Source organism: Pseudophryne corroboree, chromosome 6 (genome assembly GCF_028390025.1).
Source record: "Pseudophryne corroboree isolate aPseCor3 chromosome 6, aPseCor3.hap2, whole genome shotgun sequence".
Taxonomy (NCBI): Eukaryota; Metazoa; Chordata; class Amphibia; order Anura; family Myobatrachidae; genus Pseudophryne; species Pseudophryne corroboree.
The window spans coordinates 469,180,568-469,207,404 of NC_086449.1; the positions used below are offsets into that span (position 1 = coordinate 469,180,568).

The 26,837-nt window shown below is 48.1% G+C and overlaps 2 protein-coding genes across 2 annotated transcripts in view; one reads left to right on the plus strand and one right to left on the minus strand.

The window, feature by feature from the left end:
- The window catches only part of ING3 (inhibitor of growth family member 3), an 85,904-nt gene extending 71,017 nt beyond the window's left edge, over positions 1-14,887 (minus strand). The window contains exons 1-7 of the mRNA XM_063927208.1: positions 14,748-14,887; positions 14,541-14,612; positions 11,623-11,723; positions 11,412-11,477; positions 5,734-5,830; positions 5,438-5,509; positions 5,075-5,194 (exon numbers count right to left, since the gene is read on the minus strand). Coding sequence (XP_063783278.1) covers positions 5,075-5,194; positions 5,438-5,509; positions 5,734-5,830; positions 11,412-11,477; positions 11,623-11,723; positions 14,541-14,612; positions 14,748-14,775 — 556 coding nt within the window. The 5' untranslated portion in view covers positions 14,776-14,887. The remainder of the gene's footprint in view (positions 1-5,074; positions 5,195-5,437; positions 5,510-5,733; positions 5,831-11,411; positions 11,478-11,622; positions 11,724-14,540; positions 14,613-14,747) is intronic.
- A 168-nt stretch (positions 14,888-15,055) lies between these two features.
- TSPAN12 (tetraspanin 12) overlaps positions 15,056-26,837 on the plus strand; it is a 363,516-nt gene continuing 351,734 nt past the window's right edge. Inside the window, exon 1 of the mRNA XM_063927212.1 lies at positions 15,056-15,164. The gene's annotated coding sequence lies outside the window, so the exon portion shown is untranslated. The remainder of the gene's footprint in view (positions 15,165-26,837) is intronic.

Here is a 26,837-nt window from a genome sequence, read left to right on the forward strand (position 1 = left end):
TACTCAGACATGCGGGGGGACGTGTCTGGCTCTGCCTCCCCCCGCATGGTTGCAAAAGCACTGCACGACGGCGATGCTTTTGCACCCGGCGAGTAGCACCCTGCCTGCGCAGCACCTGCGCGCTGGCAGGGAGCTACCCGCTGTGTCCCGGGTCGCATCGGCTGCGTGTGATGTCATGCAGCCATTGCAGCAACGGACCGGACACGCTGGCGTTATCTGGACCGCGTCCAACCAACAGCATTCTAATGCTGTTGCCACGCCCCCGTCCGCCCCGGTCGGTCAATAAATTTTAGAATCTCACTGGGCCTCCCCGGGTGCACAGTACACAAAGAAAATAAGAATTTACTTACCGATAATTCTATTTCTCGTAGTCCGTAGTGGATGCTGGGAACTCCGTAAGGACCATGGGAAATAGCGGCTCCGCAGGAGACTGGGCACAAAAGTAAAGCTTTAGGACTACCTGGTGTGCACTGGCTCCTCCCCCTATGACCCTCCTCCAAGCCTCAGTTAGGATACTGTGCCCGGACGAGCGTACACAATAAGGAAGGATTTTGAATCCCGGGTAAGACTCATACCAGCCACACCAATCACACTGTACAACCTGTGATCTGAACCCAGTTAACAGTATGATAACAGAGGAGCCTCTGAAAAGATGGCTCACTACAACAATAACCCGATTTAGTTAACAATAACTATGTACAAGTATTGCAGACAATCCGCACTTGGGATGGGCGCCCAGCATCCACTACGGACTACGAGAAATAGAATTAATCGGTAAGTAAATTCTTATTTTCTCTGACGTCCTAGTGGATGCTGGGAACTCCGTAAGGACCATGGGGATTATACCAAAGCTCCCAAACGGGCGGGAGAGTGCGGATGACTCTGCAGCACCGAATGAGAGAACTCCAGGTCCTCCTCAGCCAGGGTATCAAATTTGTAGAATTTAGCAAACGTGTTTGCCCCTGACCAAGTAGCTGCTCGGCAAAGTTGTAAAGCCGAGACCCCTCGGGCAGCCGCCCAAGATGAGCCCACTTTCCGTGTGGAATGGGCTTTTACAGATTTTGGCTGTGGCAGGCCTGCCACAGATTGTGCAAGCTGAATTGTACTACAAATCCAACGAGCAATAGTCTGCTTAGAAGCAGGAGCACCCAGCTTGTTGGGTGCATACAGGATAAACAGCGAGTCAGATTTTCTGACTCCAGCCGTCCTGGAAACATATATTTTCAGGGCCCTGACAACGTCTAGCAACTTGGGAGTCCTCCAAGTCCCTAGTAGCCGCAGGCACCACAATAGGTTGGTTCAGGTGAAACGCTGAAACCACCTTAGGGAGAAACCGAGGACGAGTCCTCAATTCCGCCCTGTCCGTATGGAAAATCAGATAAGGGCTTTTACAGAATAAAGCCGCCAATTCTGACACGCGCCTGGCCCAGGCCAGGGCCAACATCTTTAAGTGGTTCAAACCAATGTGACTTTTGGAACCCAAAAACTACATTGAGATCCCAAGGTGCCACTGGAGGCACAAAAGGAGGCTGTATATGCAGTACCCCTTTTACAAACGTCTGCACTTCAGGGACTGAAGCTAGTTCTTTCTGGAAGAAAATTGACAGGGCCGAAATTTTAACCTTAATGGACCCCAATTTCAGGCCCATAGACACTCCTGTTTGCAGGAAATGTAGGAATCGACCCAGTTGAAATTCCTCCGTCGGGCCTTACTGGCCTCGCACCACGCAACATTTTCGCCAAATGCGGTGATAATGTTTTGCGGTTACATCCTTCCTGGCTTTGATCAGGATAGGGATGACTTCATCCGGAATGCCTTTTTCTTTCAGGATCCGGCGTTCAACCGCCATGCCGTCAAACGCAGCCGCGGTAAGTCTTGGAACAGACAGGGTCCCTGCTGGAGCAGGTCCCTTCTTAGAGGTAGAGGCCACGGATCCTCCGTGAGCCTCTCCTGAAGTTCCGGGTACCAAGTCCTTCTTGGCCAATCCGGAGCCACGAATATAGTGCTTACTCCTCTCCATCTTATAATTCTCAGTACCTTGGGTATGAGAGGCAGAGGAGGGAACACATACACTGACTGGTACACCCACGGTGTTACCAGAGCGTCTACAGCTATTGCCTGAGGGTCCCTTGACCTGGCGCAATACCTGTCGAGTTTTTTGTTGAGGCGGGACGCCATCATGTCCACCTTTGGTTTTTCCAACGGTTTATAATCATGTGGAAGACTTCTGGGTGAAGTCCCCATTCTCCCGGGTGGAGGTCGTGTCTGCTGAGGAAGTCTGCTTCCCAGTTGTCCACTCCCGGAATGAATACTGCTGACAGTGCTATCACATGATTTTCCGCCCAGCGAAGAATCCTTGCAGCTTCTGCCATTGACTGCTTCTTGTGCCACCCTGTCTGTCTGTTTACGTGGGTGACTGCCGTGATGTTGTCCGACTGGATCAACCCGGCTGACTTTGAAGCAGAGGTCTTGCTAAGCTTAGAGCATTGTAAATGGCTCTTAGCACCAGGATATTTATGTGAAGTGATGTCTCCAGGCTTGACCATAAGCCCTGGAAAATTCTTCCCTGTGTGACTGCTCCCCAGCCTCGCAGGCTGGCATCCGTGGTCACCAGGACCTAGTCCTGAATGCCGAATCTGCGCCTCCACGTAGCCCTCCACATCAAACATGTCGACACACCGCACACACACAGGGAATGCTCTGACTGAGGACAGGACCCCACAAAGTCCTTTGGGGAGACAGAGAGAGAGTATGCCAGCACACACCACAGCGCTATATAACACAGGGATTTTCACTATACTGAGTGATTTTTCCCAATAGCTGCTTATTAAGACCAATTTGCGCCTAAATTTATGTGCCCCCCCCTCTCTTTTTTCCCCTGTTGTACTGGATATTGCAGGGGAGAGCCTGGGGAGCGTCCTTCCAGCGGAGCTGTGAAGAGAAAATGGCGCTGGCTGTGCTGAGGAAGATAGCCCCGCCCCTTCAGCGGCGGGCTTCTCCCGCTTTTTATAATGTTAATGGCGGGGGGTTTAGCACATATACAGTGTTATACACTGTATTATGTGCTATTTGTGCCAAAAGGTAAACTAATTGCTGCCCAGGGCGCCCCCCCCAGCGCCCTGCACCCAACAGTGACCGGAGTGTGTGGTGTGCTATGGGAGCAATGGCGCACAGCTGCAGTGCTGTGCACTACCTTAATGAAGACAGGAGTCTTCAGCCGCCGTTTTTCATCTTTATCTTCCGTCTTCTGGCTCTGCAAGGAGGACAGCGGCGCGGCTCCGGGAACGGACGATCAAGGTCGGGCCCTGTGTTCGATCCCTCTGGAGCTAATGGTGTCCAGTAGCCTTAGAAGCACTAGCTAGCTGCAAGCAGGGAGGTTTGCTTCTCTCCCCTCAGTCCCTCGTAGCAGTGAGTCTGTTGCCAGCAGATCTCACTGAAAATAAAAAACCTAACAATTACTTTCTTTTCTAGTGAGCTCAGGAGAGCCCACTAAGTGCATCCAGCTCTGGCCGGGCACAGATTCTAACTGAGGTCTGGAGGAGGGGCATAGAGGGAGGAGCCAGTGCACACCAGATATAGTACCTAATCTTTCTTTTAAGAGTGCCCAGTCTCCTGCGGAGCCCGTCTATTCCCCATGGTCCTTACGGAGTTCCCAGCATCCACTAGGACGTCAGAGAAATAGGTGTTTTATAGTATAATTACCTGGGGGGGAGGGGGAAGCACTGATATTTTAGATTCTGTCCTTTTTCTGCTTTAGCCGACTGTCCGTGAGTGCAGCGACTCTGCACTACTACATATGCAAATCTATCTTCTGTATCTACACACTCACTCCATGTCCAAAAGTTTGAAGTCATGAGATTAAAGGTAATAATGCAAGTTCACAATTTCCTCATCTCAATTTAAAAACTTTAGCAAGTGCCTAACTAAGTACACTGCAACCTAGCGTATACACTAAGTTAAGGGTTCAGAACATCTCTAATATTTCTGTCTTCTGGTCTTTGAGTGTTCTGGCTTGAGTTCCCTAGGGTTCATTCTCCTTCTATAATAATTTTATTTTCTGTTGTGTAGCAATCACAGGGGGAGTGCAGAGCAGCAGGCATGTTTTTTTTCTCCTGATACCAGGAGAGCGTGACGCTAGGCTGCCTGAGGGAGGAGGCAGGAAGCTCAGGCAGGAAGGAGGGCGGAGCTGCTTCGTTTCACTGATGCCCTGATCACTGCACACAGTGATTGGGACAAAGGGTATCAGCCTTTGCTGCTTTGCAGCCGCTGGGTGCATGGGTGCTCTCTTGCTGCCCGATCACTGTAGCCAGCAGTGATTGGGATACTAATGTGTGCACTGGGGGCAGAGCTGCAACGAGTGCAGGAGGGCTGGAAGGTCCCTTTGAGTGGGTGTTCTAACTGGTCGCATCATATGCAACCATGTCAGGGAAAGCTCAGCCTCATGTGGCCGACCATGCCCGGCAAGTGGTTAAAGAAGTTCACTGAAGTACTAAAAAAGGTACAGTAAAAAAAGAAAGGGGAAAAAAAAAAAAAGTACTCTGTCTAATTATGCCTAGTACAAGGAAAATAATATACTAGAGATGTTCTCTCCCTGCAGACTAAAATGTGGGCAAACATCTATACATTCCTCGATCCATTGTATATGCGTGTATGCTATGAAGATGCAGAAGCATTAGCTGATAAATGGCCTGTAACACTCCTGCAACAGTCAGAACCGGGAGGTCGCGTCTCATGTGCTGTACATGCAATGGATTCCCATAGAGAAGCCGCCAACCCACTCCCCCGCCGGATTCCCACACAGGAGCCGCAAACCCCCCCCTTCCCCTCCCTCCTCCTCACAGGTCACAGCTCATTGCACACACTGCCCAGCTGATCGGGAGCATTAACCCAATCAGCTGAGGATAGTATAGATGTGCTCCTGGCTTAAGAGCAAAGTTTGGAAACTATGGTTGCCCCCTCCTCTCTGCCGCATGTTTTGTCCAGTGGAAACTGGCTATAATACTTTGTCACTAGACTACCTGAATAAAAATGTGAAAAAGGTCTACAACTTGTTGCGAACTACAATTTACTTGCCTGGTGTATTTTCTTTGGAAGCATCAGAAGTAAGAGTTGATAACAACACCTCAGACTTGAACTTTTTCTCTGGTACATGGTCTGTTGTAGAATGATGGGAAGATGAATTGTGCTTCCTTTCTGTGGATGCAAGCACTTCTGTTTAACTGTTATCGTACTTTCAAAATGTAAATAAAACAAACATTGAGGGGAAATTTTTCAAAACTTGGGAGAGATAAGGTGTAGAAATTGCTCATAGCAACCAAAAGCTTGTCATTTTTCTAGAACAGCTGGTAAATGAGACAGAAGCTACTGGTTGCTATGGGCAACCTCTCCACTTTATCTTTCCATGATTCTGTAAAAATCCTTCTTATTTTTACTTACTCTCTCCTGAAGAATGAGAATGAACGTGATGGTTATTAACTGGCTGTGATGGTGTATCTAATTCCAGAGACCCTAGAAGATAAGTAAAATTATAATCATTATATAAGTAAGCATTTAAATCTCTTTACGTTGGTGCTCACTGATCCGAAATTCTTCCCTCATTGAGCAAGCAGTCATTAGGCAATACTAGTTTAATAGTAACTACTGAAAGATGGTGATATGTCCAGGTGGATTGTCAGAGTCACAGCATTTATAATCCATATAATGTAATACGGACATCACAGCCGTGTACTCACTTCTTTCCAGTATTTCAGTAATCCCTGCATTATCAGCCTCTAGCTCCATTTTGAATTTTGCCAGTTCTTGGTCCAATTTTCTTAGATGTCGATCTACCTATGAAAGAAAACCAAACAACTGAGTTAACAAAAGATGCAGAGAGGAGGATTTTGGTACTTACCTTTTTCGGAAGCCATACGGGACACTGGCACAACTTCAAGACTGTGGGGTGATGATGGTGGCTTACAGGGTGCTGGCACTTTAAATAATCTAAGAAGTGAAACAGGCTCCTCCCCCTCTATCCCCCATCATCTCTCAGTTATGAATTAGCCGAGAGGAGACGGGAAGAAGAGAACAGAAACTAGATGAGGGAAGAGAGCATAACAAAATTAAACACAACAGAACGACAAGGAAGGCAAGAGAACAGCAACGGGCAGGTGGCCAGTGTCCCCTATGGCTTCCGGAAAAAGGGATTTATCGGTAAGTACCAAAATCCTCCTTTTTCTGTCAGCCACTAGGGGACACTGGCACAACTTCAAGACTGTGGGGACGTCCCAAAGTTTCCCCCCTGGGCGGGTGATCGCTGAGGACCTTGCAAAACAAAAGACGGCCAAACTGTGAAGATGAAGCCGCAAAAGTATCAAACATGTAGAATTTAGCAAATGTATGAATACTGGGCCAAGTGGCTGCACGACAGAGTTGAGACGTGGTAGCACCCCTACTAGCGGCCCACGAAGACCCAACTGAACGCGTAGAGTGGGCCGCAATGGATACTAGTGGTCGCCTAGACTGGTGGAGATCGGCCTGACGAACAGTCAATTTAATCCAGCGGGCCAGGGTCTGCTTAGTAACAGGCCACCCACAACGAGGGGCATCATAAAGCATCAGACTTCATGAAAGGCGCGGTCCGCTCTACTTAAATCTTCAAGGTTCTCACTACATCCAGAGAAGGTGTCCCAGAATCGTCCTGCAAAGATGGAACCACAATAGGCTGATTGATGTGAAAAGCAGACACGACCTTGGGAAGGAAAGAAGCACGTGTTCTCAATTCCGCCCGATAAGGATGAAAAATAAAAAAGAGGGGTCTGCAAGACAAAGCACTTTATTCAGAAACCAGGCTGAAGCTATGGCTAGTAGAAAAGCAGTCTTCCAAGTGAGATATCGAAGGTCAGCTTCTTCCAAAGGTTCAAAACAGGTTGACTGTAGAAATTCCAGCACCAGATTTAAATCCCAAGGAGCTGTAGGTGGAACAAACAGAGGTTGTACCCATAGAAACCCATGTAGAAAGGTTTGCACATCCGCCTAGAAGTGCTAATAATCGATAAAGCAGATACCTGAACGAAGTCCGGAATCCAGCCCTGTTTGAAGAAACACTAAAGAACCGTGAAAGACTAAAAGAATCCGATGGAAATCCTCTTTGATCACACCAAGCTATATAGGATCGCCAGATACGATGGTAAAGGGCTGCCGTAACCGGTTTTCGTGCCTGCAACAGTGTGGGGATCACACATTCGGTAATTCCTTTTCTTTTCAGGATGTCTGCCTCAATAGCCATCCCGTTAAACGTAGCCGTGGTAAATCTGGATGCACGAGGTCGTACGGCCAAGGCACGGCCAGAGCATCCACAGCTTCCGCTTGAGGATCCCGGGATCTGGAGATGTATATTGGAAGCTGATGATTGAGACTGGATGCCATGAGATCCACGTCTGGACACTCCCAGCATTGTATCAGATCGTTGAACACCTCTGGGTGAAGTGCCTATTCTCCCTGATGTAGATCCTGTCGGCTGAGGTAGTCTGCTTCCCAATTGTCCACTCCTGGAATGAATACCGCCAAAAGAATTATTGCGTTGCATTCTGCCGATTGGAAGAATACGCGACACCTCTCGCATTGCCTGGCGACTGTGAGTTCCGCCTTGTTTGTTTACGTACGCTACAGCAGTCGCGTTGTCCGATTGAACTTTCACCACCTTGGATCGAAGAATGTGGGCGGCTTGTACCAGCACATTGTAGCTTGCTCTCAGTTTCAACAAATTTATTGTCAACAGCGATTCTTATGGAGACCAATGGCCCTGAAGATGGGAGTCCAACACAACCGCACCCCATCCCGAGGCTGGCATCCATCGTGAAGAGCGTCCAGTCCCACACACTGAACCACCTGCCCGTAGTGAGATTGTGCAGCTGGAGCCACCAAAGAAGCGAAACTCGTGTCTCCGGAGTCAGACGAACTAACTGTTGAACATGTAGATGTGACCAAATGTCCGAACTCCAGAGTTTCGAAAGCAGCTACCATCTTCTCAAGCAGACGAATGCATAAATGGACTGATACCCATCGTGGCTTGAGAACAGCCCGCACCAGTTTCTGTATACTCAGAGCTTTGTCTTGTGGCAGAAAAAAAACTCTCTGTACATTGCTGTCCAGGATCACACCGAGAAACTGGAGACGCTGAGATGGCTGAAGGTTGGATTATCCGAAAATTGATTATCCATCCATGTTCTACCAACACATTGTATGTTAATAGAGCATGCTCCTGGAGAATGAGATCAGATGGAGTCTTGAGGAGGTGGTCGTCTAGGTATGGTATTATTGGTACAGGCATTAGCACAGCTGATTCTATTAAGGTCCGTATTGCACCTTGAAGGGCTAAACGTTTGTCCAGAATGATGGGAAGACTTATCGTAAAATATTTCTTTGGCGGTAAAACTTTGAAATCTAACTTGTACCCTTGGGAGACGATGTTGCGAATCCACGCATTGTCGGATATTTTGAACCAGGTATCCTGAAAATTTTGAAGTCGCGCTCCAGCCGTACCTGAGCCCCTGTGGGAAGGGAGACTGTCATGCTACGGCCTTTTCTGTAGGCTTTAAGTCTTGACGACGGGCAGTGACTGGTTGCTTGCCACGACCTCTACATCGCAAGGGTGTAGCTCTTCTGCGTCCTCTAAAAGGTTGAGTGGAACGAAGGGATCAAAAGGAGGTTCCAGTATAAGAGCGTTTAGACAGTGGTGGAAGGGTCAGTAAAAAGGTAGATTTACCACCCGTATCTTGTAGAATTAACGTGTCCAATTATTTTCCAAAAAGAATGTCACCTGTAAACGGAAGTGCCTCTGCCGCTCTTTTTGACTCCGTGTCTACTTGCCATGACCTCAGCCAAAGGGCTATTATAGCTGCAATAGTTGCTGCTGAGATCCTCCAGTTAAATTGTCCGATATCTCTAGCCGATTCTCCTAAGTATATAGCAGATTCTTTAATGTGTTCGGCTAGGATAACTACATCTTCTAACGGAGCCCCTCAAAAGTTACTCCCGGAAAAGGGAATGCCGTTTTCTTTGACAACCTGGAAAGAGGGGAGTCTACTCGAGGGGACTTCTCCCATTTATCCGTCATAGCCGATCGAAACTGATAAACACTAAGGAATCTTTTGGGCATCTGAAATCGCTTATCCGGGTTTTTCCAAGCCTCTGTCAGCTGATCATCCAGCTTCTTTAAAAAAGGATACGTGACCGAAAGAACGGTGTTTTCTACCAAATAATGCAGTATCTGGCGACTCCGGTGTTGTAGTCTCGGAAATGTTCAAAATTTGTCTTATAGCTAAAATAAGAGGTGCAACCCCATGAGAAGATTCTAGTAGAACTTCGTCATCTGCATCTGTAATTTCGCTCAACTCACGATCGTCCTTCTCAGAAAAGTTCTTCTCCGGATTTATCGGACTGAAGAATTAAGGGTACTGGACGTTTCTTAGCCTTGGACTCTGTCTGCGGCTGTTTACTGGACGAGTCCAAGCGTTTTGTGAGACCCTCTACCGACCTGGCTAATCCTGACACCCAAGGTGGTTCTGTAGCAATAGAAGGTGCATCACTTTGAGGAATCTACCTAACTGTCTGACGAGTCTTCCGTAAAGCAGCCACCTCAGTATGTAATTGAGAGATGGTTCCTGTTAGCGCTACCGCCAAGGGGGAAAAATTATCGTCTTGGGACAGGTTAACTAATGTAAACTCCTAAGCACATGCCTCACACAGGGAGGAATCCTCCATGTGAGTTTTCTTGTTACACTTCGCACAGACGAACAATTTTTGTGACGCCCTATTCGCTGGTCCCTTGCCTGCCATTTTAGAGATGCATACAATTTTCCACCAGCACTCTCAATAATATATATATAGAGAGAGAGAGAGAGAGAGAGAGAGAGGAGAGTCAGAAGGATAGAGGGAGGTGTTTGACTGACTCCCCTATTCCCCTAGTCCGTACACATTAGACGATGTCGCTCTGTGAGCGACATCGTCTAATGTTTCCCCTCCCGGGCCGGCCGGTCGGCGGCCGACTGTACACACTGAGTAATATGACCGCTCATATCGCTCAGTGACGTCACGCCTCCGCCAGCCGTGCATGCAGATCCTGGATGACAGTCCAGATCCTGAATGCATGCACTGCCGACAGCGACGATCGTTGCAGACCCACGGGGCCGCGCATCAGTCGTCGCTGGCGGCATACACACTTGCCGATAAAATGAGCAACGTCACTCAGGAAGGGGGAAAATGAGTGACGTCACTCATTTTATCGGCAAGTGTGTATGGGCCTTAAATCCCCTCAGCCACTAGCAATGTGCACCTGTCTCTGCTCTACAGTGCAGATTCCTGAGGAGAAAAACAATTGTTGCCATTAATGAGCTGCCTAGCTGAGGAAGGTGTTTGACCGACAGGTTGAAAACCCACCAACTCTGCCCCCATCCCCTATGCAGAGGCACCCATCTCACCAGGTCCATCAGGTTTTGAGTGGGTGCCTCAATTAAACAATAAGCTCATGTCCTCCTCCCTCTCTATAAATTTAGACTTTAGCCTTACTGCACTGGAGGGCTGGACTATCTCTCCAGTTCCAGATTAAGTTTGTTTAATGCTGATAAACTCTGCCACGCTATGTCTGTTGGCGCGGCAGTGCAGTGGGAGTCCCGCCGCTATCGCGGCCAGTGTGACTGAGCAGAGGAAGGGATGGAGGCCAGCCGCTGTGCCTACACGGAGGCTCACTCACCAAACCGGAGCCTCAGGATGCGGCTGTGTTGGGAGGAACAGTGCTTCACTGTTTAAGTGCTGTTCTCCTGTGCAGCTTGCTCCTGGTGTGTGACCCGGACCCTACTTCTCTGGATAAGTGACGAAGGGTTTCTGAGGCTAAGGGAACTAAGTCCCAAGAAAGAAGAAAAAAAAAATGTAAATAAAGTAAAGTAATATAACTGAGCAGGAGCTCAGTCAGCAGTGACCGGCTCCCTCGGCACAAATTCAAAACTGAGGGATGATGGGGGATAGAGGGGAAGGAGCCTGTTTCACTTCTTAGATTATTTCAAGTGCCAGCTCCCTGTAAGCCACCATCACCACCCCACAGTCTTGAAGTTGTGCCAGTGTCCACTAGTGGCTGACAGAAAAAGTTCATATTTGAATTTCACAAAGTTAGTTGTACAGTAGTAAAGTCGAAGGATTACTACAGTTGTGTCCCAAACACTTCAAAAAAAATTGATGTAATACAATGTCTATGGATGTAGTCACAGATAGCGAGGGCCTCATCGGTCATCATGACTTGCCATTTATAAAGCCCTGAATGAAAATAACCACTTCCTAATAAGCACAAGTTATTTATGTTAATTGGGAGGAAAAACTTGATAAAAGATGCAGAAGATTTTATTTGAAAAATTATTTTAATTAACATTACACTTACCAAATCATAAATTTGATTTGCTAGTTGTACTTTTTCATCTGCATCTTCCAACGCTTTAAAGTAATCCTGCAATTGGTAAGTTCAAGATAAAGACAAATGAAAATGGATAAAAAAAAATTAAAAAAACAAAACCCTAAAAACTACTTTCATTGGCAGTTGTTGCACACTACTTTTTATTTTTTATTCAGATACCTTACAGCAGATATCTTACTTTTTTTATAGAACTCATTTGCTCTTCTCTCCATTCAGGTTTGTTTTTCTTGGCATTGGCAAAAAACTCCCCAACTCTCTGTTCCAGTTGGTCCATAGCATCTGAATAATAATGAAAAAAAAAACAATTGAAGCTTCATTAAAAAGAACAGGAATGAGGTGTCAATCTTGGTGTAGCTACAATAATTATTTATCATGAAAGTATGTTGGTTAAATGCAGAACAATAAATGGCTTCTCTGTTTCATTTAAACATTAAGATACAAGATTACGTGGAGGTGATTGGCAAGTCGGTACTGTAATACTACCAAGTTTTTGCTGCACTGTATTTTAATAGATCACAATTACAGAAGGATATGAAATTAGATTATGTATAGTTGCTAAACATATAAATCTGGATAGCTCTTTAGTTAAATAAACTTTGCAAGCGTACGGATGTTATGCTATGATTTATCCAAGATGGAATAAGACTGCGATTGTTGAGTTGGATACTAGCTATGATTAGGTAATTCTTAGAATACAGGAATAATCAAGTTAAATTAAAAAAGCAGATAAAACTTACAATTGGACATCACCACACTAAAAATAATGACTTATGAAGTTAAACAATACACCTGAAATTAGTAAAGTGCACATATGTTGTTATTAGCAAAAAGTCATTTCCAAATAAGAAACTATAAAAGTGCCCAGTGCGATTTTGCCCGATTTCAACGATAAATCGGATGAAAATGGGCAAATTGCATATGCTTTACCTCTGATGCGATGCATGGTTCCGTGTGCATCGGATCGGAGCCCCAAGATCGGAAGTACTGCACTTTACCTTGGATCCCGCAGGCTGAGATCGCATACGATACATTGTATGCGATCCTGCCGCCAGGGAAGCTGCCGGGCGAGTCAAGAGAAATATTATGCGACTTCTCCCTTGGAGAAGTCGCGTAAGTGTGTGGGCACCTTTAGTTTCATACTATGATTTTCTACTCCATGCATTTCAGCATTTGTTAAGAGACTTTTGCGGGGGGAGGGGGGGATTAAATTATGTTTTTATTTACTGCGGGCTAATTGTTCCCCCAATGCTATTCAATTAACCCCTACCGGCATCCCTTATCAGGGATTATTTTTTTTTACACCTCTAAACAAAGGTGTAGATGTTTGCCATGTCGACCAATATTGGTCAACGTAATGACTTTCGGCCCAAGTGTGGTCGACCTAAAGACCGGAATACTATGTAAGGAAAGGACTCAAAATACTGCAGCACAATGCTGCAGAATATCATAGGAGCTATTTTCATCTGTTTATGACCATAAAAACACCTGTGTGTTTTCATTCATTATTTCAGAGAATTGTTTCTTTGGACATAAGGAAGTGATTTTACTTATTGGTAACAGAGACACCTCAAACAAAAAGTTACTGCTTGGGGCAGTTAGAAGAAACTACTATAGTGTATGAGCAACTATCTGCAATGCTTGGAACTTCAGGTTCTCTAGACATCTCTGTAATACCCCTTTCAGATCAAAAGCTCGGGTCCAGCCCGGGTCACTGAACACAGGTTTCAAGCCGGGTCATAAGCAGTTTGAAACCCATTCACACTACATTAACAGGTTTCTCCATTTCCAATGCTTGCAGGTGACCTCATCTCCAAGTGGCGGCTCTTCATAGGGTTAGAATCTGACTGTGATCAGATGCCCCGGGTTACCATTCACACTACCTTGTAACCCGGATTATTTTCCATGGACACAGTCACACCCAGCCACGACCCAGGTTACCTCGGAAATAAACCAGGTCAAATCAGCGGTGTGAAAGTGGTTTAATTTGGCGTTCTAGGACTAAAACATTCACTTATTGTATACCGAAATATTACATGTCTCCCCACTGTCCCCGTCATTCCTCTCACTAAACTGCTTAGCAGTGCTCCCCACGATGTCTTTAAGACATGTGGCCTTTATGTTTAGGAGATCTGGCCCTTAGGTTGACTGCACTTAGGTCGACATATACAAGGTCAACATGAGTTTTTCACTTTTTTTTTTACTTTTTCATACTTTATGAATCACGTGGACAAGGATTAGAATAGTAACCTGTGGCGAGCACAGCAAGGCACCTTGCCTGAATGCGAGGGGACACAGTGCACTAATTGGGGTTCACGGTCACTTTACGGAGAAAACGACACAAAAAAACAACAACAACTCCTCATGTCGGCCTTTCTCCATGTCGACCTAGATACAGTCAATCCTTTGATTCACACCCGTTGAGGAGGATGCCACGCTCATTCAGCAGCAGCTCTAGAATATATTTTCCACTTTCTGTATTTTTATTGAATATCATGGATGTGTTTACACATGAAATCCCATAAATGTTAATGATCACAAACATGTAATTCTAGTGGGGGGAATCCAATTGCAGACAAAGGTGTGAATTGCCGCAAAACGCTGGCAAGGGCACAGCATCTTCACCAAATTCGCACATCTTTGATCACAGCCCTATGGGGCTGCAAGCAGTTTTGCGTGAGTTTAAGCTGCCATAGAGGGTGGCTCTAGCTGCGCTAACTCAGGGACACCAGAACTTTGCCCGCAGCTGGAGGGTAGAGGCACGGGATTGTGTGTGACAACCATAACTGACATTTTTCCAGTGCAGCTTTAAACAAAAAAAAAAAGTAAAGTGGTTGCTATGGGTAACACATTGAGTTGCATGGCAGGATGAGTCGGGATAACGGTCACATGGAGAGTGGATAGATATAGAGATGACCACTGCCCCCTAGTGACGGGGGCTGGTATTGCAGCAATGGCAGGGACGCGCTCTCCCGATATGCGCTTTATCCTCCCACAGCGGCCCGGCCTGTACTGAGCACCTGGTCCCGTCACACAAAGATGATACGGCGGCGTCGCCGCTGCTAGTAGTGCGGCCAGTGCCAGGAGCTGCTCACGTACTCTGCACCTGTAAGTCCATCTCCCGCATTTCCGTAAACCTGTCGCGCAGATCCATGGGAAGCTGCTCGATCACTGCGGAGAGACAGGAGGGGAGGGAGAGACAGAGGGCGGTTATTAGGCGGCGCCATGCCAGTCCGCGACCGGGACCCGCTCCCTACCGTACATACGGCGCCCTGCGCGGCTATGGTGCCCGGGCAGTGCACTCACTCTCTAGGTAATCTTCCAGGTACAGCATCTTTCCGTCTTAAGTCACCACAGACACAGCGACTGCCGTATATTACACAGAGACAATATGGCGCCTGGCTCTCAGCAACAAAACACTGGCGGGGAGGTGAGGGCGGCAGGCGATGGCGCTGATTGGTTGCATCTGCTGGTGACGTCCGTGCACTCCCGCACAGATTGCTGGGAAATGTATTTTCAGGTCCCTAGTCTACACAGCCCATCCATTGGTGCCTTGTCTTGCTGTGGTCACAATACTAATTATCACTGGTAAAGCTGTGTCTCTAATGTCTGGCTGGGGCTATTTTCCTGCTGTCACTGTGTTTCTCCTGTGCTGAATTCTGTCTCCTTCTTGTAGTGCTCTCGTCTATTAAGGCTATTATGCAAGCAAAAAGAGAAACTGAGGTTTGGATTTAATGAATCAACTGTCATTATTCTACTGATGTCATCACTAGTTATACTTTTATATTTATTATTTAATGGTTTTTGACTGTGTATTCAATGTATATCAGCTTTAATACGCAGCACATGTCAGGGTGTGTGTTTCTGCAAGCTAGAAGCGTGTTAAGACATGGCTGCCCGGTAGATGCTAGAATCAAGTGGGCTAAGGGACCTTTTCCATAAGGGGGAGGAGCTACGCCAGCGGGATAGTTCCTCTACTATCCACGCCACCAACTATTACCTTTAGTAATCAGGTGGCGAGCGGAGCGGAGCGAGCCACCGTGCCCGAAGCGTGGCGAGCGAAGCGAGCCCACGAGGGTACTTTTCGGGTACCCTGTTCGCCCGTAGCTCCTCCCCCTGGTGACGTGTCTCCTCCCCTAGATACGTCAGAAGGTCCCTTCTCCCACTCCGAAATAGAATCAACCATGGCTGCCCATAAGAATTATGGCCACCTAATAAATTTTGGCCCTGCCCTCACCCCCTCCATGGAAGATGACTGAATTTTTTTATATTTCACAATATAGTTGTACATTGATATTCATTTAAGTATTTGGTAATTGAATTATTAATAGGTTTACTTGTGTCCCCCCCAACTTTACAAAACAGATTGACTTGTGCCCCCCACCCCAAAAAAATCTAAATAAAGTCAGCATTTATATGTTATGTAGGATGAACTGAATTATATCCCTTTTACACCGCCAGCATATAACACCAGACCCTCCAACATGACCCGCCCCACTAGGTACAAAATGCTCTGTTTCTGGACTTCCCTCTTAATTTATTATTGCCATACCTGTGAAGAAACAGCTTTCTTATCATTTAACTAGTTCAACACAGGTGATGGCAATAATAAATTAAGAGGGAAGTCCAGAAACAGAGCATTTTGTACCTAGTGGGGCGGGTCATGTTGGAGGGTATGTTACACGGGTTATTGCACATGAACGTGCATAACCTGTGTTATATGCTGGAACTAAGAGTCATGTACAACGGTCTTCTGCAAGCGGCACATCTTCTGAACGATCAGGCCATTCAAGTTCAGTCGGACAATGTAACGACAGTGGCCTACATAAACCGACAAAGCGGAACGAAGAGCATAGCTGCAATGTCAGAGGTAACAAAAATCATCCTCTGGGCGGAAAAGCACGCTGTGTCGCTGTCAGCAATCTTCATTCCCAGAGTGGACAACTGGGAAGCGGACTTCCCCAGCAGACACGATCTCCATCCAGGAGAGTGGGGCCTCCATCCAGAGGTGTTCACGGAGGTGACAAATCTTTGGGAGATTCCACAAATACACATGATGGCCTCCCGCCTCAACAAAAAACTTCAGAGGTATTGCTCGAGGTCAAGAGTCCCGCAGGCAGTGGCGGTGAATGCCCTGGTAACTCCGTGGATGTTCCAGTCGGTGTACGTGTTTCCTCCACTTCCACTAATTCCAAAAGTTCTAAAGCTCTTAAGGAGAACAAGAGTTCATGCAATCCTCATTGCTCCGGACTGGCCAAGAAGGGCTTGGTACGCGGACCTTCTGGATCTACTGCTGGAAGAGCCGAGGCCTCTTCCTCTTCGGGAGGACCTGCTGCAGCAAGGGCTGTTCGCTTATCAAGATTTACCGCGGCTACGTTTGACGGCATGGAGGTTGAACGCCAGATCTTAGCTCGGAAGGGCATTCCGAACAAGGTTATTCCTACCCTGATACAGGCTAGGAAAGGAGTAACGTCTAAACATTACCATTGCATTTGGAAAAAGTTGTATCTTGGTGTGAGTCCAAGAAGTTTCCTACGGTGGAGTTTCAACTGGCACGATTTCTCCTCTTCCTGCAAGCAGGTGTTTATATGGGCCTGCGGTTGGGATCCGTAAAGGTCCAGATTTTGGCCCTGTCCATTTTCTTTCAGAAACAGTTGGCTTCCCTCCCTGAGGTTCAGACTTTTTTGAAAGGGGTTCTGCACATCCAGCCTCCCTTTGTGCCACCTACGGCACCCTGGGATCTTAACATGGTGTTACAGTTCCTCCAATCAGATTGGTTTGAACCTCTAACGGAGGTTGAGGTCAAGTTTCTCACGTGGAAGGCTGTCACTCTGTTGGCCTTAGCTTCTGCTAGACGTTTGTCGGAGTTGGGGGCTTTGTCTTGTAAGAGCCCCTACTTGATCTTCCATGAAGACACGTCAGCAGTTCCTTCCGAAGGTTGTGTCAGCATGTCATATCAACCAACCTATTGTGGTGCCAGTCGCTACTGACTCCTCAATTTCATCAAAGTCCTTGGATGTTGTGAGGGCTTTGAAGATCTATGTGAAGAGGACTGCTCGTCACAGAAAATCGGACTCTTTGTCCTGTGTGATCCCAAGAAACTTGGGTGTCCTGCTTCTAAGCAGACTATCTCTCCCTGGATCAGGTTCACTATCCAGCATGCGTATTCTACAGCAGGATTGCCATGTCCTACATTTGTTAAGGCCCACTCTACTCGTAAGGTGGGTTCTTCCTGGGCGGCTGCCCGGGGTGTCTCGGCTTTACAGCTTTGCTGAGCGGCTACTTGCTCTGGGTCGAACACGTTTGCTAAGTTTTACAAGTTCGATACTTTGGTTTCTGAGGACTTGACGTTTGGTCAATCAGTTCTGCAGAAGCCTCCGCGCTCTCCCTCCCATTCTGGGAGCTTTGGTACATCCCCATGGTACTAATGTGGACCCCAGCATCCTCTAGGATATAAGAGAAAATAGGATTATAATTACCTACCGGTAAATCCTTTTCTCGTAGTCCGTAGAGGATGCTGGGTGCCCGCCCAGCGCTTCGTGATCCTGCAGTGGTTGCTTAGTTCAGTACTGCTTAATTCTTGGTTAAGTACTGTTTTGTTACTTGGTTAAGTGACCTTGGGGGTAATTCCAAATTGATCGCAGCAGGAAATTTTTTAGCAGTTGGGCAAAACCTTGTGCACTGCAGGGGGGGCAGATATAACATTTGCAGAGAGAGTTAGATTTGGGTGTGGTGAGTTCAATCTGCAATCTAAATTGCAGTGTAAAAATAAAGCAGCCAGTATTTACCCTGCACAGAAACAAAATAACCCACCCAAATCTAACTCTCTCTGCAAATGTTATATCTGCCCCCCCTGCAGTGCACATGGTTTTGCCCAACTGCTAAAAAATATCCTGCTGCGATCAATTTGGAATTACCCCCCTTGTTCAGCCGTTGCTGAGTTTTTAAACTGGTTAGCTTGGTTTGCCTTGTATGTGTGAGCGGGTGTGAATCTCGCCACTATCTGTGTAAAATCCTTCTCTTGAAGTTGTCCGTCTCCTCGGGCACAGTTCCTATGCTGAGTCTGGTAGGGGGGGCATAGAGGGAGGAGCCAGCCCACACTCTCAAACTCTTAAAGTGCCAATGGCTCCTAGTGGACCCGTCTATACCCCATGGTACTAATGTGGACCCCAGCATCCTCTACGGACTACGAGAAAAGGATTTAGCGGTAGGTAATTAAAATCCTATTTTTAATTATTATGAACTCCCCTGGGTAACAGAGAAACTACAATTGACTGGCGATGTTGGTGAACACAAAATTAAGTTTATTTCTCTTACGTCCTAGAGGATGCTGGGGACTCCGTAAGGACCATGGGGTATAGACGGGCTCCGCAGGAGACATGGGCACTCTAAGACTTTAGATGGGTCTGAACTGGCTCCTCCCTCTATGCCCCTCCTCCAGACCTCAGTTAGATCCTGTGCCCAGAGGAGACTGGATGCACTACAGGGGAGCTCTACTGAGTTTCTCTGAAAAGACTTTTGTTAGGTTTTTTATTTTCAGGGAGCACTGTTGGCAACAGGCTCCCTGCTTCGTGGGACTGAGGGGAGAGAAGCAGACCCACTTTCCTGGACTGATGGGCTCTGCTTCTTAGGCTACTGGACACCATTAGCTCCAGAGGGTCGGAACACAGGTGTCGTCCTTGCTGTTCGTCCTATAGCCGCGCTGCCGTCCTCCTCACAGAGCCGGAAGATTAAAGCCGGGTAAGTATAGGAAGCAAGAAGACTTCAAAGGCGGCAGAAGACTTTGGATCTTCATGAGGTACCGCGCAGCGCGCCATTGCTCCCACAACGCACACAGGCACAGCAAGGGTGCAGGGCGCAGGGGGGGCGCCCTGGGCAGCAATTTTTACCTCACATAAGACTGGCACACTTATATGGATACTGCAGAGGCAGTATATAATAAATCCCCTGCCAGTATAATAAAAATAGCCGGACCGAAGCCCGCCGTCGATGGGGCAGAGCTTGATCTTCCAGCACTAAACAGCGCCATTTTCTCCACAGCATGCTGCAGAGAAGCTGCTCCCGGACTCTCCCCTGCTGAACAAGTAACAGGGGGCAAAAACGAGGGGGAAGGGCACATTTATTTGGTGCTAATTCTATATATATAAATCGCTGTACAGGCTGGGACTTTGTTTCAGTATCTAGTGGTGCTGGGTGTGTGCTGGCATACTCTCTCTCTCTGTCTCTCCAAAGAGCCTTATTGTGGGTCTGTCCCCATATTCATATATCCCAGTGTGTGTGGGGGTGTCAGTACGTGTGTGTCGACATGTCTGAAGCGGAAGGCTCGTCTAGGGAGGAAGCAGAGCAGATGGTGGTGGTGTCTCCGTCGGCACAGCCGACACCTGATTGGTTGGACAAGACCCTTCAGGGTCCCATAAACGTCCCTTTTCCCAGATAGCAGACACGGATACCGACTCCAGTGTCGACTATGATGATGCAAGGTTGCACCCAAGAGTGGCCAAGAGTATTCAATATATGATTATTGAAATAAAAGATATTTTGCATATCACAGAGGACCCCTCTGTCCCTGACACGAGGGTCTGCATGTTTAAGGAAAAGAAACCTGAGGTAACGTTTCCCCCATCTAATGACTTGAATGCTTTATTTGAAAAGGCTTTGGAAACTCCAGACAAGAGACTGCAGGTTCCCAAGAGAATTATTATGGCGTATCCTTTCCCCTCAAAGGACAGGGTACGGTGGGAATCCTCGCCCACGGTGGACAAGGCCTTGACGCGTTTGTCCAAAAAGGTGGCACTACCGTCCCCGGACACGGCGGCCCTAAAGGATCCTGCGGATCGCAGGCAGGAAACTACCTTAAAATCAATTTATGCGACTACGGGAGCCCTGCTCAGACCTGCAGTAGAGTCGGCATGGGTGGGTAGCGCAGTTGCAGCTTGGGCAGATAACTTGTCATCTGACATTGACACCCTAGATAAAGATAGTATTTTGTTGACCTTAGGTCACATCAAGGACGCAGCGTTATATATGAGAGAGGCTGCGAGAGATATTGGGCTTTTGGGTTCAAGAGCCAATGCCATGGCAGTTTCTGCTAGAAGGTCCCTGTGGACCCGTCAATGGACAGGTGATGCTGACTCAAAGAGACATATGGAGGCTTTGCCTTACAAAGGTGAAGTTTTATTTGGGGAGGGCCTCGCGGACCTGGTTTCCACAGCTACCGCGGGTAAGTCTTCTTTTTTGCCTTACGTTCCCCCACAGCAGAAGAAAACACCTCAATACCAGAAGCAGTCCTTTCGGTCTCATAAGTTCAGAAAGGGGCGTGGCTCTTCCTTCCTCGCCAGAGGTAGAGGTTAGAGGGAAAAGAACACCAGCTACGGCTAGTTCCCAGGAACAAAAATCCTCCCCGACCTCTACAAAATCCACCGCATGACGCTGGGGCTCCGCTGCGGGAGTCCGCACCAGTGGGGGCACGTCTTCGACTCTTCAGCCAAGTCTGGGTTCAGTCGGATTTGGATCATTGGGTGGTCGAAATTGTATCCCAAGGCTACAAGCTGGAGTTCGAAGATGTGCCTCCACACCGATTTTTCAAATCGGCCTTGCCAGCTTCTCCCCAGAGAGGGAAATAGTTTCAGCTGCCATACAAAAGCTGTGTCAACAGCAAGTGATTATCAGGGTTCCCCTAGTGCAACAGGGGAAAGGGTTTTATGCAACCCTATTTGTGGTCCCGAAGCCGGATGGCTCGGTCAGACCAATTCTGAATCTAAAATCCCTAAACCTATATTTCTCTGACGTCCTAGTGGACCATGGGGAATAGTGGCTCCGCAGGAGACTGGGCACAACTAAAGAAAGCTTTAGGACTACCTGGTGTGCACTGGCTCCTCCCTCTATGACCCTCCTCCAGACCTCAGTTAGAATCTTGTGCCCGGCTGAGCTGGATGCACACTAGGGGCTCTCCTGAGCTCCTAGAAAAGAAAGTATATTTTAGGTTTTTTTATTTTCAGTGAGATCTGCTGGCAACAGACTCACTGCTACGAGGGACTAAGGGGAGAAGAAGCGAACCTACCTGCTTGCAGCTAGCTTGGTCTTCTTAGGCTACTGGACACCATTAGCTCCAGAGGGATCGAACACAGGGCCCGACCTCGATCGTCCGGTCCCGGAGCCGCGCCGCCGTCCCCCTTACAGAGCCAGAAGCAAGAAGATGGTCCTGAAAATCGGCGGCAGAAGACTTCGGTCTTCAACAAGGTAGCGCACAGCACTGCAGCTGTGCGCCATTGCTCCTCATGCATACCTCACACTCCGGTCACTGATGGGAGCAGGGCGCTGGGGGGGGGGGCGCCCTGAACAGCAATATTAACACCTTGGCTGGCAAAAAAATCACAATATATAGTCCTAGAAGCTATATATGTGAAAAATACCCCTGCCAGAGATCCATAAAAAAGCGGGAGAAGTCAGCCGAAAAAGGGGCAGGGCTATCTCCCTCAGCACACTGGCGCCATTTTCTCTTCACAGTGCAGCTGGAAGACAGCTCCCCAGGCTCTCCCCTGTAGTTTTCAGGCTCAAAGGGTTAAAAAGAGAGGGGGGGCACTAAATGTAGGCGCAAATCTGTGTATTATAGCAGCTATAAGGGAAAAATCACTGTGGGTAGTGTGAATCCCTGCATTATATAGCGCTCTGGTGTGTGCTGGCATACTCTCTCTCTGTCTCCCCAAAGGACTTTGTGGGGTCCTGTCCTTAGTCAGAGCATTCCATGTGTGTGTGCGGTGTGTCGGTACGGCTGTGTCGACATGGTTGATGAGGAGGCTTATGTGGAGGCGGAGCAGATGCCGATAAATGTGATGTCGCCCCCTGTGGGGCCGACACCAGAGTGGATGGATAGGTGGAAGGTATTAACCGACAGTGTCAACTCCTTACATAAAAGGCTGGATGACGTAACAGCTGTGGGACAGCCGGCTTCTCAGCCCGCGCCTGCCCAGGCGTCTCAAAGGCCATCAGGGGCTCAAAAACGCCCGCTACCTCAGATGGCAGACACAGATGTCGACACGGAGTCTGACTCCAGTGTCGACGAGGTTGAGACATATACACAATCCACTAGGAACATCCGTTGCATGATCTCGGCAATGAAAAATGTGTTACACATTTCTGACATTAACCCAGGTACCAAAAAAAAAAAGGGGTTTTATGTTTGGGGAGAAAAAGCAGCCAGTGTTTTGTTCCCCCATCAGATGCGTGAATGAAGTGTGTGAAGAAGCGTGGGTTCCCCCGATAAGAAACTGGTAATTTCTAAAAAGTTACTGATGGCGTACCCTTTCCCGCCAGAGGATAGGTCACGTTGGGAGATATCCCCTAGGGTGGATAAGGCGCTCACACGTTTGTCAAAAAAGGTGGCACTGCCGTCTTAGGATACGGCCACTTTGAAGGAGCCTGCTGATAAAAAGCAGGAGGCTATCCTGAAGTCTGTATATACACACTCAGGTACTATACTGAGACCTGCAATTGCCTCAGCATGGATAGTGCTGCTGCAGCGTGGTCTATTACCCTGTCAGGACAGGGATACTATTTTGCTAACCATAGAGCATATTAAAGACGTCGTCTTATATATGAGGGATGCACAGAGGGATATTTGCCGGCTGGCATCCAGAATTAATGCAATGTCCATTCTGCCAGGAGGGTATTAGGGACCCGGCAGTGGACAGGCGATGCTGACTTTAGAAGGCACATGAAGATTCTGCCTTATAAGGGTGAGGAATTGTTTGGGGATGGTCTCTGGGACCTCGTATCCACAACAACAGCTGGGAGAAAAAACTTTACCTCAAGTTTCCTCACAGCCTAAGAAAGCACCGTATTATAAGATACAGTCCTTTCGGCTTCAGAAAAGCAAGCGGGTCAAAGGCGCTTCCTTTCTGCACAGAGACAAGGAAAGAGGGAAAAAGCTGCACCAGACAGCCAGTTCCCAGGATCAAAAATCTTCCCCCGCTTCCTCTGAGTCCACCGCATGACGCTGGGGCTCCACAGGTGGAGCCAGGTGCGGTGGGGGCGCGTCTCGGGAACTTCAGCGACCAGTGGGCTCGCTCACAGGTGGATCCCTGTGTTCTGCAAGTAGTATCACAGGGATACAAGCTGGAGTTCGAGGCGACTCCCCCTCGCCGTTACCTCAAATCAGCCTTGCCTGCTGCCCTCGAGGGGAGGTAGTACTGGCGGCAATTCACAAGCTGTACTTCCAGCAGGTGATAATCAAGGTACCCCTCCTTCAACAAGGCCGGGGTTACTATTCCACAATGTTTGTGGTACCGAAACCAGACGGTTCGGTGAGACCCATTCTAAAATTGAAATCCTTGAACACTTATATACGAAGGTTCAAGTTCAAAATGGAATCACTCAGGGCGGTTATTGCAAGCCTGGACGAAGGGGATTACATGGTATCACTGGACATCAAGGATGCTTACCTGCATGTCCCCATTTACCCTCCTCACCAGGAGTACCTCAAAATTGTGGCACAGGACTGTCATTACCAATTCCAGACGTTGCCGTTGGTCTGTCCCCGGCACCGAGGGTATTTACCAAGGTAATGGCCGAAATGATGATACTCCTTCGAAAAAAGGGAGTTATAATTGTCCCGTACTTGGACGATCTCCTTATAAAGGCGAGGTCCAGGGAGCAGTTGTTCGTCGGAGTAGCACTATCTCGGGAAGTGCTACAACAGCACGGCTGGATTCTGAATAGTCCAAAGTCGCAGCTGGTTCCTACGACGCGTCTACTGTTCCTGGGTATGGTTCTGGACACAGAACAGGAAAAAGGGTTTCTCCCGGAGGAGAGGGCCAAGGAGTTGTCATCTCTAGTCAGAGACCTCCTAATACAAATACAGGTGTCGGTGCATCAATGCACGCAAGTCCTGGGAAAGATGGTAACTTCTTACGAAGAAATTCCATTCGGCAGGTTCCATGCAAGGATCTTCCAGTGGGATCTGTTGGACAAGTGGTCCGGGTCGCATCTTCAGATGCATCGGCTGATAACCCTGTCTCCAAGGGCCAGGGTGTTGCTGTTGTGGTGGCTGCAGAGTGCTCATCTTCTAGATGGCCGCAAATTCGGCATACAGGACTGGGTCCTGGTGACCACGGATGCCAGCCTTCGAGGCTGGGGGGCAGTCATACAGGGAAGAAACTTCCAAGGACTATGGTCAAGTCAGGAGACTTCCCTACACATAAATATTCTGGGACTAAGGGCCATTCACAATGCCCTAAGTCAGGCTAGACCCTGCTTCAACACCAGCCGGTGCTGATCCAGTCAGACAACATCACGGCGGTCGCCCATGTAAACCAGCAGGGCGGCACAAGAAGCAGGATGGCGATGGCAGAAGCCACAAGGATTTTCCGATGGGCGGAAAATCATGTGTTAGCACTGTCAGCAGTGTTCATTCCCGGAGTGGACAACTGGGAAGCAGACTTTCTCAGCAGGCACGACCTCCACCCGGGAGAGTGGAGACTTCATCCAGAAGTCTTCAAAATGATTGTACACCATTGGGAAAGGCCACAGGTGGACATGATGGCGTCCCGCCTCAACAAAAAGCTAAAAAGATGTTGCGCCAGGTCAAGGGACCCTCAGGCGATAGCAGTGGGCGCTCTGGTAACACCGTGGGTGTACCAGTCGGTGTATGTGTTCCCTCCTCTGCCTCTCATATCCAAGGTACTGAGAATAATAAGAAGGAGAGGAGTAAGAACTATACTCGTGGTTCCGGATTGGCCAAGAAGAGCTTGGTACCCAGAACTTCAAGAAATGATCTCAGAGGACCCATGGCCTCTGCCGCTCAGACAGGACCTGCTGCAGCAGGGGCCCTGCCTGTTCCAAGACTTACCACGGCTGTGTTTGACGGCATGGCGGTTGAACACCGGATCCTAAAGGAAAAAGGCATTCCGGAGGAAGTCATTCCTACGCTGATTAAGGCTAGGAAAGATGTGATCGCAAAATATTATCACCGCATATGGCGAAAATATGTTGCTTGGTGTGAGGCCAGGAAGGCCCCAACGGAGGAATTTCAACTGGGTCGATTTCTGCGCTTCCTACAGTCAGGAGTGACTATGGGCCTGAAATTGGGTTCCATTAAGGTCCAGATTTCGGCTCTGTACATTTTGTTCCAAAAAGAACTGGCTTCATTGCCTGAAGTTCAGACTTTTGTTAAGGGAGTGCTGCATATTCAGCCCCCGTTTGTGCCTCTAGTGGCACCGTGGGATCTCAACGTGGTGTTGGATTTCCTGAAGTCGCATTGGGTTGAGCCACTTAAATCCGTAGAGCTAAAATACCTCACGTGGAAAGTGGTCATGCTGTTGGCCTTGGCGTCGGCCAGGCGTGTATCAGCATTGGCGGCTTTGTCATGCAAAAGCCCTTATCTGATTTTCATATGGATAGGGCGGAATTGAGGACTCGTTCCCAATTCCTTCCTAAGGTGGTATCAGCTTTTCATGTGAACCAACCTATTGTGGTGCCTGCGGCTACGTGGGACTTGGAGGACTCCAAGTTACTGGACGTAGTCAGGGCCCTGAAAATATATGGTTCCAGGACGGCTGGAGTCAGGAAAACTGACTCGCTATTTATCCTGTATGCACCCAACAAGCTGGGTGCTCCTGCTTCTAAGCAGACTATTGCTCGCTGGATCTGTAGCACGATTCAACTTGCACATTCTGCGGCTGGACTGCCACACCCTAAATCTGTAAAAGCCCATTCCACGAGGAAAGTGGGCTCTTCTTTGGCGGCTGCCCGAGGGGTCTCGGCTTTACAACTTTGCCGAGCTGTTACTTGGTCGGGTTCAAACATTTTTGCAAGAGTCTACAAGTTTGATACCCTGGCTGAGGAGGACCTTGAGTTTGCTCATTCGGTGCTGCAGAGTCATCCGCACTCTCCCGCCCGTTTGGGAGCTTTGGTATAATCCCCATGGTCCTTACGGAGTTCCCAGCATCCACTAGGACGTTAGAGAAAATAAGATTTTACTCACCGGTAAATCTATTTCTCGTAGTCCGTAGTGGATGCTGGGCGCCCATCCCAAGTGCGGATTGTCTGCAATACTTGTATATAGTTATTGCCTAACCAAAGGGTTATTGTTATGAGCCATCTGTTAGTGAGGCTCAGTTATATTTCATACTGTTAACTGGGTATAATATCACGAGTTATACGGTGTGATTGGTGTGGCTGGTATGAGTCTTACCCGGGATTCCAAATCCTTTCCTTGTTGTGTCAGCTCTTCCGGGCACAGTATCCTAACTGAGGTCTGGAGGAGGGTCATAGAGGGAGGAGCCAGTGCACACCAGGTAGTCCTAAAGCTTTCTTTAGTTGTGCCCAGTCTCCTGCGGAGCCGCTATTCCCCATGGTCCTTACGGAGTTCCCAGCATCCACTACGGACTACGAGAAATA